The sequence below is a fragment of the Thermobia domestica genome, chromosome 11 (assembly GCF_964235325.1).
Source record: "Thermobia domestica chromosome 11, izTheDome1.hap1.1, whole genome shotgun sequence".
Lineage (NCBI taxonomy): Eukaryota > Metazoa > Arthropoda > Insecta > Zygentoma > Lepismatidae > Thermobia > Thermobia domestica.
The window spans coordinates 216,424,300-216,440,091 of NC_137464.1; the positions used below are offsets into that span (position 1 = coordinate 216,424,300).

Genomic DNA, 15,792 nt, shown 5'->3' on the forward strand with positions numbered 1-15,792 from the left:
CTTGGGGGGGGGCGATTGCCCCCCTCGCCCCCTCCTTTAATCCGCCCCTGCAACCTAATATATATATAGATGTACGAGTAATTCCTTTGGCGTTGCCCCTGTAAATATTCTTTTATGCATAAGTTTGGGATTAAATTTCATTGCGATTTTCAACTAATAGTTTAGCGACCAAAAAACTATGGATTCGACACTGCTGTTGGTCATTTGAGACATGGAGAGCAATTATTGCAAGTTTGTTTCATTATGACAAATTTTACGGAGTACGCCCTCTGAACCCCATTGTGCATGTAAATAGATAAATTGATTTTTTTTTTTTTTTTGCTTTTTATTCTAGGCCAAATACCTATAGATCCTGTAAGTTTGGCTACAAGTATCCTAGTCATTCTAGGTTAGAACTAACAGCCAAAAACCTAGCAGAAGCAATTTTGGTGCCTATCGGTAAGTTTGGGAACGCTAGTGCCCAGAAGAGATATGCCAAAATCTCACACTCCCTTTTGTGCGCAAACCAGAATATTTATGAGAACATTTTGGCACCAATCAGCGTTGGTAGGGGGGTGGTGCCTAAAGTAGATAGGCCAATATGCCACACTTCCTGTTGTGCACAAAAGAACTTTGCGTACAAAAACGCAAACCATGCAAAAACGATGCACTAACGATTGAGACGATTTTAAGGTCAATTGGCTTCGTTGGGGGCAACCATTCAGACAACCCACCAAAATTTTTGAATTTCTTAAAATTGATTTGTTCATAAACGCCAATTTTGTGTGCACAAATATTTAAGACTGTTTTGATAAAGTGGAAAGTATTTAAAAGGATTGTGGTAAATAACATTGAATAACCAAATTGTGACGCTTAAAAATGTACACAAATACTAAAAGAGGAGCGCATAGTATAAAATTCATTGAACAAACGGTACTCTGACATTTGGTTAGTTACAAGCGGAATATTTTCTTAAACATTAGGATTCTTTAAGTTGCAAAACTTAGTTGTCCTACAGATAATCCTGAGCGCGTGACCCATAAAAGAAAAATGAATAGCCAGATAGTTTTGAACAAGACCATATATTTGACTCTGCAATAACACATACATACGTTAGGTTTATAATTATATACTTTGTTGCCACATGTGTTTAAAAGAAAATGCTCTCTTGTTTCTCTTGATGGAGACCTTTCTCAAAATTTACAATTTCTTTGGTCCTACGCTCTTATCCTTAAAGCTAGTCATGTAAAATAAGATATACCAAGTATATTTGGAACGAAAATAGAAGGAAATTTTTTTAACTAAATGATCTGTAACGTTACAGTTTACTGTTTCCCTTCCCAATAAATCACACAGAGAGGAGAAGGAGGAGGTAATTTCGCGTTGAGAAATAACAATGGTCACAGCGAAGGTATGCTAGTCACTGGATTTTGATGACATATTACTTGTAGCTTCATGACTACACGTGCACTGCTAACATTTATTTCTTTCGTTCGCCTAACTTGTTAGTAAACATGTGCTCCTACGTTATACATTGGCCAGTTAGAAACGGCTATAATAAATTGACAATATTGATAGGTTGCGCTATATTTAAGATTCTTTTTTTCTTTCTTTACAGATTTTATTAATGGTTCATTTTCACTGATAGTGGCTGGTAGCCTTCAGCTAATATTTGATTTGTGTTTGATTTTAGACACAAAGAAGGTATGAAATAAGTAATTAATGTCATAGCAAATGAGAAAATTGTTTTCTATTTAGGAAAATTTCTTGTGTTTTCATTGTGTTAATTGGATAAACATGGTTGGTTTAAGATAAATTGGAGGATAATACATTAGTTAGCAAAAAGTAATTAGTCACCTATTTGTCTGGGCCCCTTACTCTGTCGAAACCTGATGAACCGCATCGACTAGGAGGGATAATATCTGCAATGTTCATACAATTCTCATGCAAAATCTTCTTGAGATTAACATCTCCCGACATGTCATCCGCTAATGCAATTCGTGTCAGAGGTGTTGTATGTGGGTTAAGGCTTGGTCTCCTTGCTGGCCAATCTTAGCGTTGAATCTACTTATTTCTATCCTATCGCAGAGTGTATCAGCGCATGGTATCAGATCCGATTTCCGCTAGATTTTCGCACTTGCCTCGGATACACCTTGGCTTGGAACCCAAGTTAATAGTAAGTTCAGTCTTACATAGCGTTTGTAATAAGAGGAGACTCCAAGCAATTTACTAACAATTCGTAGTGGGCACTATGTACTGCGGTTGAAGGCGTTCCTCGGATAGCAATCACACTTACACACGCTCACCTGACCGAAATAATGTGAACATCGCCTCGTCACTCGCCAGAAGCGATATTTAGTGTTTTAGGCAAATGTACGCCTTCACACATGCGCTCCAGTGCAAATGAGCCGCAGCGCTGAGCTGCTATAAAGATCACCCCACCAGTAGCTGGCTCGAGCGGGCTGCAGACGAAAAAAAAAAAAAAAAAAAAAACACAGTCTTATGAGAGCCCTTCATACACGAGTGTGAACTCAATTGTAATGAAAAAAGTGTACATATATATTTGATGTTGAAAATTTTCTCATTTTCGTGTTACTCTGATGAAATGCACACTTTATACTATTATACAGTTCGTCAAACGAAGATATAGACATCCTGAAGTAATTGAAGAATTTTCTTTCATCTTTCAGTTTAGGAAACAGAATGTAAAATTAACATTCTTCCAGTCTTGATCGATTATAGGATGAATCCTCTTGTTCTATATCTTCTTTTTTAATTTTTAAAATTTATTTTATTTATTTATTTATTTTTTGCAATTTATCGCCAAGATTAAAACTATAGCTTATTCTGGCTGTAATTTTGGTATTACGATACTTTGAGTGGCTCAGAAGTGTTCAATGCCTTCACACTACAGGTTCACATGAGCGGCTTACAAGTTCCTATTGTGAAGGCAGCCTTAGAGTCAAGTTGTAATGGTTCAAAATTTAGTTGATGGTCGGAGCATGATTATACTTTGTGATATAAAGTTATGAGTAGCTGCTTTGCTTCAAATTTCAAGACAGTGGGTCGCTGTACACCGTAAAAAATCGTTGTGTTATTAAAACGATATGCCTATGTGTTAACACGATTGTGTTAAAATATAACACAAACAAGTGGTTAGAACAACTTACTCTCCATTTGGAGTTGTGTGTCAAATGCCGGTAGTTGAAATGACACACAACCTGTGTGTTAAATTAACACAAGTGTAGAATCTTCGGTGTTGTTTCCTGCGTGATTGCCAAATATGTTGGGCATCTAATTATAAAGGCTTATGAATTGAAGATACAGACAAACACAGTAGAAAGAAATACTTAAACATATCCAGGTATACGCAAAATTTCATCTCCCACATTTGATGCATGTATTGCTTCTTCTTCTAAGCGGTTGTGTACTAGAAGCAACAAACGCATCAACTTTATTAGATGACAACTGTTGCTGATCATTTGAAAGTGAATATGGAAGAACTATAAAAATAAAGTAAATACACAGTCGTCATTTTGTTATAAAAGTACATGGCGAGCAGATTTTTATCTTAACCCGAACGGTTATCGTCGAATATACGTGGCTTAAAGGAACACTTTGACTAGCCAAATTCAAACGACCTCAACAATTTATCCCTCTACAAGCGACGTTTTCTTCATCGCCTCCGTGGCCAAGTCGGAAGAGCACGCGGCTAGTAATTGAAAGGTTGGTGCTTTGTGCCCTCCCCGCCACTGGATTTTTTTCTTGTTTAAAGTGTTTTTTGACACAGCATAATGTAAGCACATTACGCATATAGGCGATTTAACATATTTTGAGGGAGTAATTTTGTGGTTCATTAACGCTTATGGCACGGCTCAACACCGGTTGTGTGTTAAACGACGTAACACACCCCCTATTACGCCAACACGCCAACGCCAACACCGCGGGGTATGTGTTGAACTAACACCGCATAGTGGTAATCACGCTGGAACCACTGCCTTGTGTTAAAATTGAGTTAAATTAACACAACCATTTTTTACTGTGTAGTGATGGGCAAAACGGTTCAGTTCTCTAAGCGCTGATGACCGGTTCGTTCGAACGGTTGAGCGACTCCCTTATCTTTCTACAACCTAGAGATGGGAGTGGAACTAGTATTGAATGCATTTTTACATTAAAGAATCACAATTTCAATTTCAGACTACATAAGTGTATGTAGTAACTAATAAATTCAAACTGAAAGGAAAGAAAGAAAAACAGTCATAATTTTAGGCTAAGCGCAAATTATGATTTCTAAATGTAAAACAATCCATTGCAAATACATGAAAAAAGAAAAGAAAACCACAAATTGGACTATATGCGAATTATTAACATACACAAAATATTGAATTCAAAAACAATTCATAACTTAGGATGAAAAGCATGTTTTTGTTAAGCAGTATTTTACAGTGTTTGTCGCTCGTCAATGTTTTTCTTTTCTCTCAATATAGGCGCCTTGATTTTTTTTCTTTTAAAGCTCCTTCACAAGGATCGCAAAGCTATTAATTCATACTAACTATATCCACTCCTGATTCATTTGAAAAGTTAGCAGTACTAGGTTTCACTTTCAAATGATAACAACGTTTTGAATTAAGTGGTATCGGTGTGTTTTCTAGGGACATCGCAGAACTGTCATTCCCTGGAGTTGCTGCAAGATGCTCACCTTCCTTGTGGTTTATTTGGTATGCATGATTATTATTGTCATGGATATCTCAAAGGGAAACTATGTTACTGCAGTAGGAACTTTCATTATCGTTCTCTTCCTCGAAGGTAATTATTTACGTGAGTATTTACAATAGTAGATGTTTTACATTAGAAAATATAATTCTAAATAATTATTTACATTTGGATGATTTTAGTAAATTTTATTAATTGATTAAATCAAATAGTGAGGTCATAAGAAGGGAATATTAGTTAACAAAATACAAGGTTTTTGCGTAGTCAGAAGTGTTGGGTATTAAATAGTGGGAGATATCAGAGTTGGCAACGAATGACTAGCGTTCTAACGCCATTTACGTCGAGTAGTAGAGGAGAAAGAAATTTACTTGCCTGTGGTTATGTTGAATTTGATGACTGCAATGAGATGCGTAGATTTATGTTACGATAGCTTGTGATTTAAGATAACAGTACGGCATTATTCGCCAGCGTATTTAGATTATGTCCAAGTTTATTAACTAAATAAATAAGTGATTAATAAGAGTTCATAATAATTACTTGTAGTAATTTAGCTACTCAGATTAAGTACCTCATCAGTGCAACTAGCTGCGCCCAATCTTTGATTAGTCCTGTTTTACCTTTCATCAAGAAGATCTCTCAACATTGTACTTCGGCATTTATGATTTGCCACGTATGCAGTCAAAAGCTTCTATGGAAATTTCTCTTTCTAATAAGATAACATTAAAAATTTGCTTCAGTGATTCTTTTTATTATTACTAGTAGTAGTGATAGTAGAAAAATGGACTTTTTCAGCAAAAATATAACTTTTTTTATTGTGTTAATATACACTGAGAAAGGAAATGTAATTGGCGTACGTAAAAACGTAGGCTGTATATGTAAACCGTGTAGTTTTGGCACTCAACATACAGCAAACGTATAACTGAAAAAGTATATTTTATTCGTACTTTCCGTATAAGTGTTTCGAATAAACGTACTTTACAACGAAAGAACTGCATACAGGCGGTCAGAATCTCACATGCAAATGAACGTACGTAACATATAGCTACGTATGTAATATACCGTACAGAACACTGTTAGATGTCATATATCCTGCAACGGCATGATGTAACATCTAAGGGTAGTGCGTATGTAGCATATGGATAACGTTGCTCCGTACTGATTTCCGTAGTGAAAATAAGGATTTCGAATATTTGTACACTATACCGCTGTCTGGACTTTTCTCTGTGTATACAATAACCTGAAGCAGAAACAAAAGTAATATATATATATATATATATATATATATATATATATATATATATATATATATATATATATATATATATATGGGACAATTGTAACAAATCTTCCATTTTAATTTTTTCTCATGTTTATGCTCCAATAAGTCTAAAAATTATACAATAACTTAAGTGAAGCTTTGTTGCTCCATTCAACTATTTGCATACATGACAATTTGTAATATAGAAAGTTACGAAGCATTTTATGACTGCATCTGTCTTATTACTAACGTCCCCGTGCTGGGGTCAATTGTAACAGAGCTTTGGGACAATTGTAACATGATATTTTTAATGAAAAGTACAATATATATGGCGTAGCAAAACAATGTATATGGTTAAATAATATTGATACTACTACTAATAATACTGATAGGTTTAACAACTGACGGGGACAACAAACTAAAAGTATAGACTACATCCTGAAATTTGAAACTAGATCTATTTAAAAATATACAATTTCCACGCGTCAACAAGATGCATGAATGATGAGTTACTTGTTACCGGTACCTTGCCACATTAGCTCGAAATAACTTTATTTCGGCCTAAAACATGGAGAAAGGCCAAGATTAAAATATGATGTAACATAAAATTCAAGTCAGTGACGTAATAATGGGGTTTGGCGTCCCTATGCAAAATCCGTAGTGGCGCCCCCGTACTCCTCTAATATGCTCAAGCTCACTGCACCCCTAGGCAATGTCTACCCTGCCTGCCCTATTGTTATGCCACTGTTTCAAGTCCTAATAATATTTTGCTAATAGACGCTCACACTGCATTTGTAACCCCTATACACGTCCTCACTCAACGACGCAAACAGAGAGTGCGCTACTGTTCTAGAGAGATTAAGTAAAACAAGTGAAAAGTTGCATTGTTGGTTATTTCTGATGAATCAAAAACAGAGTCTATTAGACAAATGAGTCTTTAAAAACTTATACAATATTTAAATACATCACACGGAAGGAACACATTGAAACATTAGCATATTCTGATACAACATCGAAAAGCAGTGATCCTCAGCCAGCCAGAAACTTTGTGAGGGTGTATAAAGAAGTTAGGGGAGGCCCTATAATGAAATATGGGATGAAAGTCTTTTCTTTCCCTGTGTAACCATAATGATATTTTATACACTAAGGTCGCCAAGCATTCTTTTAGGGATCGGGTCTTCCCCTATGTACTTCTGGCACTAGAAAAGCATACTTAATACGTACATTGTTCTATTAACTACACCAATAGCATTATCTTCGGTCATTTTCATAATGGTTCACTACAACTTTTTCTAAGACGATTGTAACGTGTTACAATCGTCCCGGATCTCCATGTTACATTTGTACCCGTTCAACGGTCAGTGATAAATACCATGATTTCTCATAATTACATTGAGTCAAAGCATGAAACACAATATTCACGTTGGCAAGGAAATAACATAGATTACACACACAGGGTATTTGTTTACAGTAAATATACATCTATCAAGAGAAAATAAAAACAAGTCAGTTAAAAATTTACTTTTCTCTGTCGAAATCACTTTTCTCCTTGTTTAGTCTCCCACACTTTACTAACGACATTCTTTTTTCCTTCCCACATACACCTTACATGAGTGATTCCAATGACATGTACAAACGATATTTCGAAACCCACTTCTACAAGTAATCGCCAATCTTTACAATTGACCCGCGTTCCAATTGTCCCCAGTCTCCCCTATATATACACACGAGGGTTGGGGCAAAAGTCATGGCAACATTTTTTTTCTTGAAGATACCAGTCCGGTTGGAAAATGTGACATATATAGACGAAAGGACAAGTTGTTAACTACATGTGTGGACAATGAATAGCATTGAAATATCGTAACACACTAATTTATTAGGGTAGTATACAGGGCAATATGGCCTTCACGGTGCAAAAGAATGGCAACACAGTACGCATACAGTTGACATGACAATCCTGGGTCTAAAGACCCTCAAAGTAGTCCCCTGCTACTTGCACCACACGCTGCCAACGAAGTGGGAGGCGCTGAATACCATCTGTCTCAGCATTTGCCTCACCATGTATGAATCGGGTCACCTGTTTGCGCACAGCATTACCAATGTCCTAGCGTGTTACAAACCGCCTACCACGTAGTGGTTCCTTAATCATTCGAATGAGATCAAAGTCACAGGGCGAAATGTCAGGAGAATACAGTGGGTGCTCCAATTCTTCCCATCCCCAACGTCACAGTAGCTGCCCTACACACTCTGCTTTATGTGGTTTTGCATTGTCGTGCAGGATTATTGCATTGTCTACAAGATCCGGATGTTTCTCCCGAATGCCACGTGTCGTACCTGTCGCATGCTGCGGTCACTGTTCTGCCATGTGGAACAAAGTGGCAAACAATGACGACCCTGACGTCATACGCAACGATCACCATCAATTTGACTGGATAAGGATTCTGGCGGAACTTCTGCCTCCTCGGTGATCCAGCATGTCGCCACTCCGCGGACTGACGTTTCAGTTGTGGTTCGTATGCCCTGGCCCAAAATTCATCGATGGCGATTGTTCGTGACAATAATTGATCGCCGTCCTGTTGCTAGCGTGCAAGGTGGTCGGAGCATATTGCATAGCGCATCCACCTTTGAACTTCCGTCAGTGCATGCGATACCCACCGCGATGCGATTTTGCGTAGTTGCAGCTCATTACGCAATATACTGTGGACTGTGCATTTCTCAATGACAGTTGCCTCCGCCAACTCCAGTAGCGTCCATCTCTGTCTTCATCCAGGAATTGCTCGATGACGGCACGTGCCACGTCGGTCTGCACACTGACAGGTCGTCCCTAACCTTGCTCATCACTGATTGGCACACGTCCTTGCTGAAACTTTCTACCCACCGTGCTTCTGTCCGGTATGGTAGGGCATTATTCCCAAGGGCTTCCACTAATTCACTGTGACATTCCATTGCATTTTCCCTCGAAGAATGGCTATTCTGCAACCACACTATATCTGCAGAACTTCCACACGACACATAGAAGATTGTGATCCGCTCACATATCTGAAAAAAAAAAAAAATGTCACGACCTTTGCCCCAATCCTCGTAAGATGCATAATAAAAATACCTGTAAAGTTTTCAGATAAGTAGATTCAATTCTTGCTACGCTGTAAAAATATTCATTGTTTTTTATTTGTAATGAAATAAAGGAAGAAACATGGCCTCTTAAAATGGCATGTTTGTCTTAAAGGAACAAACGGTGTTAGAAAGGTTTATCCCTTTAGAACTTCCACGTTTGCAGTACAATTTGATTCTAGTGCCCCTTTCAGCAGCGCGGCTATACGAGACGTAGTCCTCCATTTTAAGATGGAATCTGAACCAGCGTAATCCATTAATTTATTCTGATACTTTTAGTTAGGAGTTTATAAGCTGAATTTCACACTTACAGCTTAAACGATTCTTAACGTTAGACTTGACCTTAGTTTTATCTCTTAGGAGTTGAATTTCCCAAAACAAACAAATATGATTTCCCTAATTATTTTTATATAGAAATTTATATAGTGAATTTCGATCTCCAACTTAGGCGAATCCCCCACATTCGGCACTCTGTGAATAAAGGAAAATTTTAATATTATTGAAACTGTTCCCTTCGCAACTTAGGAGTAAAATATTTTATAAAACACTGGAAAACGTCTTCCCTTATTTTTATTTATGAGTTTGGGTACCGAATTTCACATCTTCAACTTAAATTAATCCTCACATTAGGCAGCTTCTCAATAAAGAAAAATAAATTTTGATACATAAATAATAAGTATCGCTTATATTTGGTTTGCGTTTGAAATAATTTGATTTGCGTTTCATTTGTGAAGACAAGCTTACAGCAATCCTTGCCCTGATGTAACAAGCTTGCAGCAAGCATATTAGCTTGCATAGTAGAGCTTGCGGCAAGTCAATTGACTTGCAACGACAAGTTTGGTGCAACCTTGCAACAAGTTTATATTTCTGTCTGGGTAGCCTCTTTTATCCTTTAGGAGCTGAATTTTAGACACGCTGAAGCACATGTCTAATTATTCTTATGGAAGAATTCATATATTGAAATTTACATGTCCAATTTAAGCGATTCCTCAAGTTTCGCACTTTGTGAATAAATAAAGGGAAATTTCAAATGATTTAAATTGTCCTCATTTTACTCTTTTGGAGCATAATTATCAGAAACGTGTTTTCTTATTTTTAATCAAAAGTCTAAGCAAAGAGAAGTTTGAGTATTTTATAAATGTCCCTCTTTTTTCCTTTTGGAGCGGAAGTTTCGAAGACGCTGAAACGCGTATTCGTTTATTTTTCATGAAAACATTACGTGCCGAGTTTTATCTCTCTATCGTCAAGAATTCGTGAGACATTTTTGAGAGAAATTTTGATCTCCCTTTACCTCCCTTTACCTTTACCTCCTTAGATATTACAAAGCTCTTTCCTTATCCCTTACCTTCATAACAAAAGGAAAAATAAATGAAATGAAATCTTTACGTCCCACGGTTATGCCGATTAGGCTAAAGGAGACGGTGATAATGAGAGATGAGTGAAATAGTGGAATGAAGAAAGTGGGAGGAAACGGGAGAACCCCGAAAAACCCACGAGCACGGTGTTTGTCCACCACAAAGTTCACTTGACGGGGGCTGGGATCGAACCCGGGACCCCAAGCACCAGAGGTGAACGCCCTACCACTGAGCCACCGCGCCCCCTCATAACAAAAGGAGTTCAGTGGGATCTCGATAACTCGAAGCCGAGGAAAATACGTAAAAACTCGAGTTATCGAGTTTTCTTTGAGTAATCAAGGTTCGAGTTATCAAAGTGGCCATAATAAAATTTCGAAATATATAGGTTCCGCGTTCCTCGTTAAAAGTGATTATCAGGGGTGTAGCCAGCAGGTTTGTGTAGGGGGGGCCCGTCGTTTTTGAGGGGGGGCCAGCTACAATGTACAAAGCCAAAAAAAAGTGTTCCTGCTAGTGTTTTTGAGGCCTGAAAGAAAGGAAAATTTTGGTTTTCTTCTGGAAAACTAAAAACACTATTTTAGCGTATTATTATTATTATTATTATTATTATTATTATTATTATTATTATTATTATTATTATTATTATTATTATTATTATTATTATCCATAAATTATATTCAAGATAGTTTTTATTATGCTTAATCAAGAACTGCTGCCCGGGACCAAACGCTATACTTTTGTGCATAACTATAAAGGTAACCAAGAAATTTCTGTCCCTTTTCGTGGAAATCTGTGTTCCATTGGACCTCACACCGTGAGTTGAATGCGAGTGGAGATAAGGCGAACGTCAGTTGTTGGTGTGGGTATATCCAACATACTATTATACCTGGTTGTGGCAATTCAGATACACCGTGAACTTGCATAAAGACAGAGGGAACATGGGACATCTACAGAGCGTCATAAGAGCATGTATGCTGAACGAGTTCAAATGGAGGTCAAACGCCGCTGTAGCGGGACAGAAGATATGCCAGGCCTTTGGTGAGGGTGTCGTGACGACGCGGACATTGCAGCGATGGTTTAACAAGTTTAAGGACGACGACGAAACACCAGAAAACACCACGTGCCAGAAGACAAACACATGTACGAAGAGGAACTGGGACTACAATTCAGTGTGTGGAGAAACCATTCCGCAGCACATCCATCAACTTGTGAAGCACTACAAGTTTGGTCGATGGGTCTCTCATATTTTGACTCCGGGTCAGAAGGCAACGCGGCAGTCGCCTGTGTTTATTTACTGTTTCGGAGCCATTTCTGGACAGGGCGTTGAAATGTGATAAAAAGTGTGTTCTATACGAAGCTCCACGGCGCCGTCATCATTGGTTAGCATCCCATGAACCGATTTTAAAACAGCCGAAACCAGCACTGTACCAGAAGAAGGTCCTTCTGTGTGTTTGGTGCATCGTGCATTGGGAACTGCTACCAGCTGGTCAGAGTATCAATGCAACTGTGTAGTGTCAGCACTTGAGCTGTCCTCAACAAAAACTCAAAACTCTGGGGCCATCGCTTCTGAATTACAAATGGGCAGGGGCGGATCCAGGGGGGGGGCGATCGCCCCCCCCAGAAGGGGATACTTTCTTATTTTATATATATAAATAAAACCCATCCGAGAGTTTGGAGCCCTTAAAAGTAGCAGTATGACTACCCACCGCCCTCCCCAGAAGTCGGTCCTGGATCCGCCCCTGCAAATGGGTCCTCGTTTACGGGACAACGCTAAGTCCCACGTGGCTAAGATGACTCAGGACACCAGTTTCCGCCTTGGATGGAAAACAATATTGCAACCACTATATTCCCCGGGTATTGCACCGTCCGATTATCACCTGTTCCATTCTTTGAACAATCACCTTAGAGGACGCCTGTTCAAATCCCTAGTAAAAGTCCAAAATGCACCTGATACTTTCTTCGTTTCATGGCCCACCAAGTTCTACCGCGATGGATTCCATGGCCTTCCAGAACGTTTTCAGAAGGTCGTCGATGCTGATGGGGACTATTTTTGATCCTCCAGGTTAGGTGACATCAATGTTCGAAGGTGGTGGGTGAGAAAGCACAAAACTTTTCTTGGTTACCTTTATATTTAAATTTAAGACCTTGTATACAGAACCTATCTACACAAGATTGATTTTCTTTGAAATTTCACTTAATTTCTTTACGGTTCCTGACAAAAATATTTATTATTCGTGACTGAAAAAACATAATTATTTTATTACACTGAGTAGAAATAAAAGAGAGAGCGAATGAAATCCAAATTGAATAAAAGCATTGTTTCTCACCAAATTTTCCATCCTCTATGTCTTTTAAAACACTTGTTAAAGCATATAAAAATATACTGTATTACAAATCAGTTTATACCTTTGTTTTATGGCTGTATTTGTAGTACCTTGTTAAAACGTTTGTCTTCAAACTGTCAAATATAAATTGCAGTAAATTGTGTAATCTGCTGTCACACAAAAAAGTATCCTATTTTTCGATCGGTATGGAAAAAAACAATATTTCTCCTTACTATTTTACCGTAAATTATTAATTGTCAATAAACTTGTTACTTTTAAATGAATGAAGCGAGATAATTTTACTATGATGTTTAAAAGCTGGTCATTTGGGGGGGCCAGGAAACCATTTGGGGGGCCCGGCCCCGGTGGGCCCCCCCTTGGCTACACCCCTGGTGATTATACAACCTCTATAACTCGAGGTTTTAATCGTTGAATCTCTGTATTTCGAAGTTTTAATTAAGTATAACAATGACAATTAATTAATATATTGAGTTATAGCTTCTAGCTATTGAGGTCACATAAAGAGAAATTCGAATTCTAGAGGAACGCCGATACCAAAGTTAGAGTTACCGAAGTTATAAAATGTGATTATGGAATCCTTAAAATTCGACTTATCAAGGTTGTAATTTTTAAATACTCGTCACCTATTTTTACTCTTTTTATACCGGGTGTCCCACATAAAACCGGTACGTCTCATGCACGAGATTCAAGTAACATTTTAACAGCAACAATAAACTAACCAACATTGAATGGATAAAAGTAACGTTAAACCAGTTTATAAAAGATGCTAGAAGTGGTGGCCATGGGCATCCAGGCATCGCTGACCTCGTTTGATGACGTTACCAGTAACACTGTAATTCTGGCGGCGTGATGTTGTTAATTTCTATAGTCATGCTCCTTTTAAGATCGTTACATTTCATTACATTCCTTGATAGAGCCTGTCTATGAAAAAATTCCACAATATCAATTAGCTGTTCTAATGCAAACTGCCCCAGTTCTGTCACAAATGTTCCTTTTACCACAAGCACTGATTCAAAACATGACACATTGCAACAACTCAAGAATACGAGCTTCTCACAACGACTGGTGCGCAAACATACTGCTGCACTCAACTTTCCGATAAAATGCAGTGTATCCAACTTTCAAGACATTGTCACCCCACAAGAAATTTAACTAGAGATGATTAACCGGTACGTGAGACATACCGGTTTTATATGGGATACCCTGTACAATAGTATAGATAAGAGGAATATAACATCTTTTACAGCAATCTCTGGCTACATGCTGTATGTATTGTTCAACTACTACGCTCACCTTACTGAAGGAAGAATACCCAAGGAAAAACCATCCAAATTTTCTACTATCGAACTGTTGTAGAAGTTTCAAAGTAAAAATTTTTAAAAGTCAAACGGGTTCACTTGGCAAGTGACTTAAATTTTGTTCTTGTTATCAAATCAGAACAATGAATATAGCTCAAATGAAAATTTTAAGTTTTACTGAATGCTTTTACTGTAGATGGAGTATTTAGCGAGCACAAAATAATGTAGAATTTAATAAATAAATAAATTGCATTAACAAAGCATTATATTATATTGTTAGCTTGTGATATTGCGCAACAAAGCGAAAGATTTGTGGTATATTAAATGTTTTGAAAAGATATTTTTACCTACAAATTAAATTGTTTATGTTTGTTTGTATTCGAACAAAATATGTATGTAACCTTCGTATTAAATTTTCATTTGTGTAAAAATAGTTAATTTACTGGAAACAATATAATAATTTCTATGTTGTGAAATGCATTCAATTTCTCATTTCACTTTACCTATCGACTTTAATTTTTCCTTTTTTCAAGATGAACTGAACCATGGATATCTTAATTCTCTAATTGGCAAGAATTGATAAATAACCGTTAGATTTCTAATTTGAAATACGTCTTCTTGACCCTGATTTCGTATTTTTTTTTAGTATTTTGAATACAAACTACAGAATATTTATTCCCAAGCAATATTGATCGCAATACTGTCAATAGTAATTAGGAATATTTATAAGAAAGAGTTCTTAGCCGCAGCTTCCTTGAAATATCTTTCGATAGACCAAGAAACCACCAATAAAACCAACTTCCGTGGAAGTCAGGGGACAAAGCTTCTGCAGTACTCAATTTGACTGTACCCTGTGGATGAAGGTTAGCTACAACTACCTAAAGAAGTGACCCGCAAATTACGTATATGAATATTATATCAAAGCAATAAAGGCAAATCAAGGATCACTGAAATTCTCATTTGTGTGTATGACGAAATAGAAGGTGATATTAGTTGTAAGTAACAGGGCCATAAGAAGGGTTAAAAGTAATTTGCAAGTGATGTAACAAATGAATCGTACAAATTTTTATGAATACCCTTGTTTTCAAATCTACTGTAAGAAGCAATTTTATACTAAAGTACTTATAGCAGTCATTTAAACAAATGTGAATATTAATATACAGGTGCTACAGAAATCTTGTTGCCTCTGGCGCATAGAGTCCCTGGTCAAACCCTGCCCCCGCAAAGTCAATTTTGTGGTGGACAAACACCGTGTGCCTGGGTTCCCTCGCGGTTCTCCCGTTTCCTCCCACTTGCTTCATTCCACCATTTCAGCCATTCATCATCAACGTCTCCTTTAGCCTAGCCGCCTTAACCAGGGTACGTAAAACTCCAAAATTACATTAAATTACTTTAGAAATCTTATGTTATGAAACGAAATGGAATTTTTAGTTTAACGTCCCATGTTAAGTACTTTGGGCTAGACAATACTGAGATTATTGAAAGGCAAGGATGATGAAACAATTGATAGAACGATAATTTAGGAAAAAACGAGGGAATCCAGAAAAAAAGTGTTGTCCACCACAAATTCATATAGGTTGGATCAAATGAGATTCTCTCCCCATAGATGGGAGCCACTGTGTCCCTCTATCATCATCACCAGGTTATATAAGTAATTTTTTGGACGTTCTGTATATTTTGGAAAGACAGAAATCATTCTTCAATTTATAGTTTATTTTTGCAACGCAAATAATTTC

The 15,792-nt window shown here is 37.3% G+C and overlaps 1 protein-coding gene across 1 annotated transcript in view; it reads left to right on the forward strand.

Moving 5' to 3' along the window:
* LOC145663743 (uncharacterized) overlaps positions 1–14,456 on the forward strand; it is an 89,205-nt gene extending 74,749 nt beyond the window's left edge. Inside the window, exons 4-6 of the mRNA XM_081729827.1 lie at positions 1,598–1,683; positions 4,632–4,785; positions 14,005–14,456. Of these exons, the coding sequence (XP_081585953.1) occupies positions 1,598–1,683; positions 4,632–4,785; positions 14,005–14,114 (350 nt within the window). The 3' untranslated portion in view covers positions 14,115–14,456. The remainder of the gene's footprint in view (positions 1–1,597; positions 1,684–4,631; positions 4,786–14,004) is intronic.
* Positions 14,457–15,792: the final 1,336 nt, after the last annotated feature.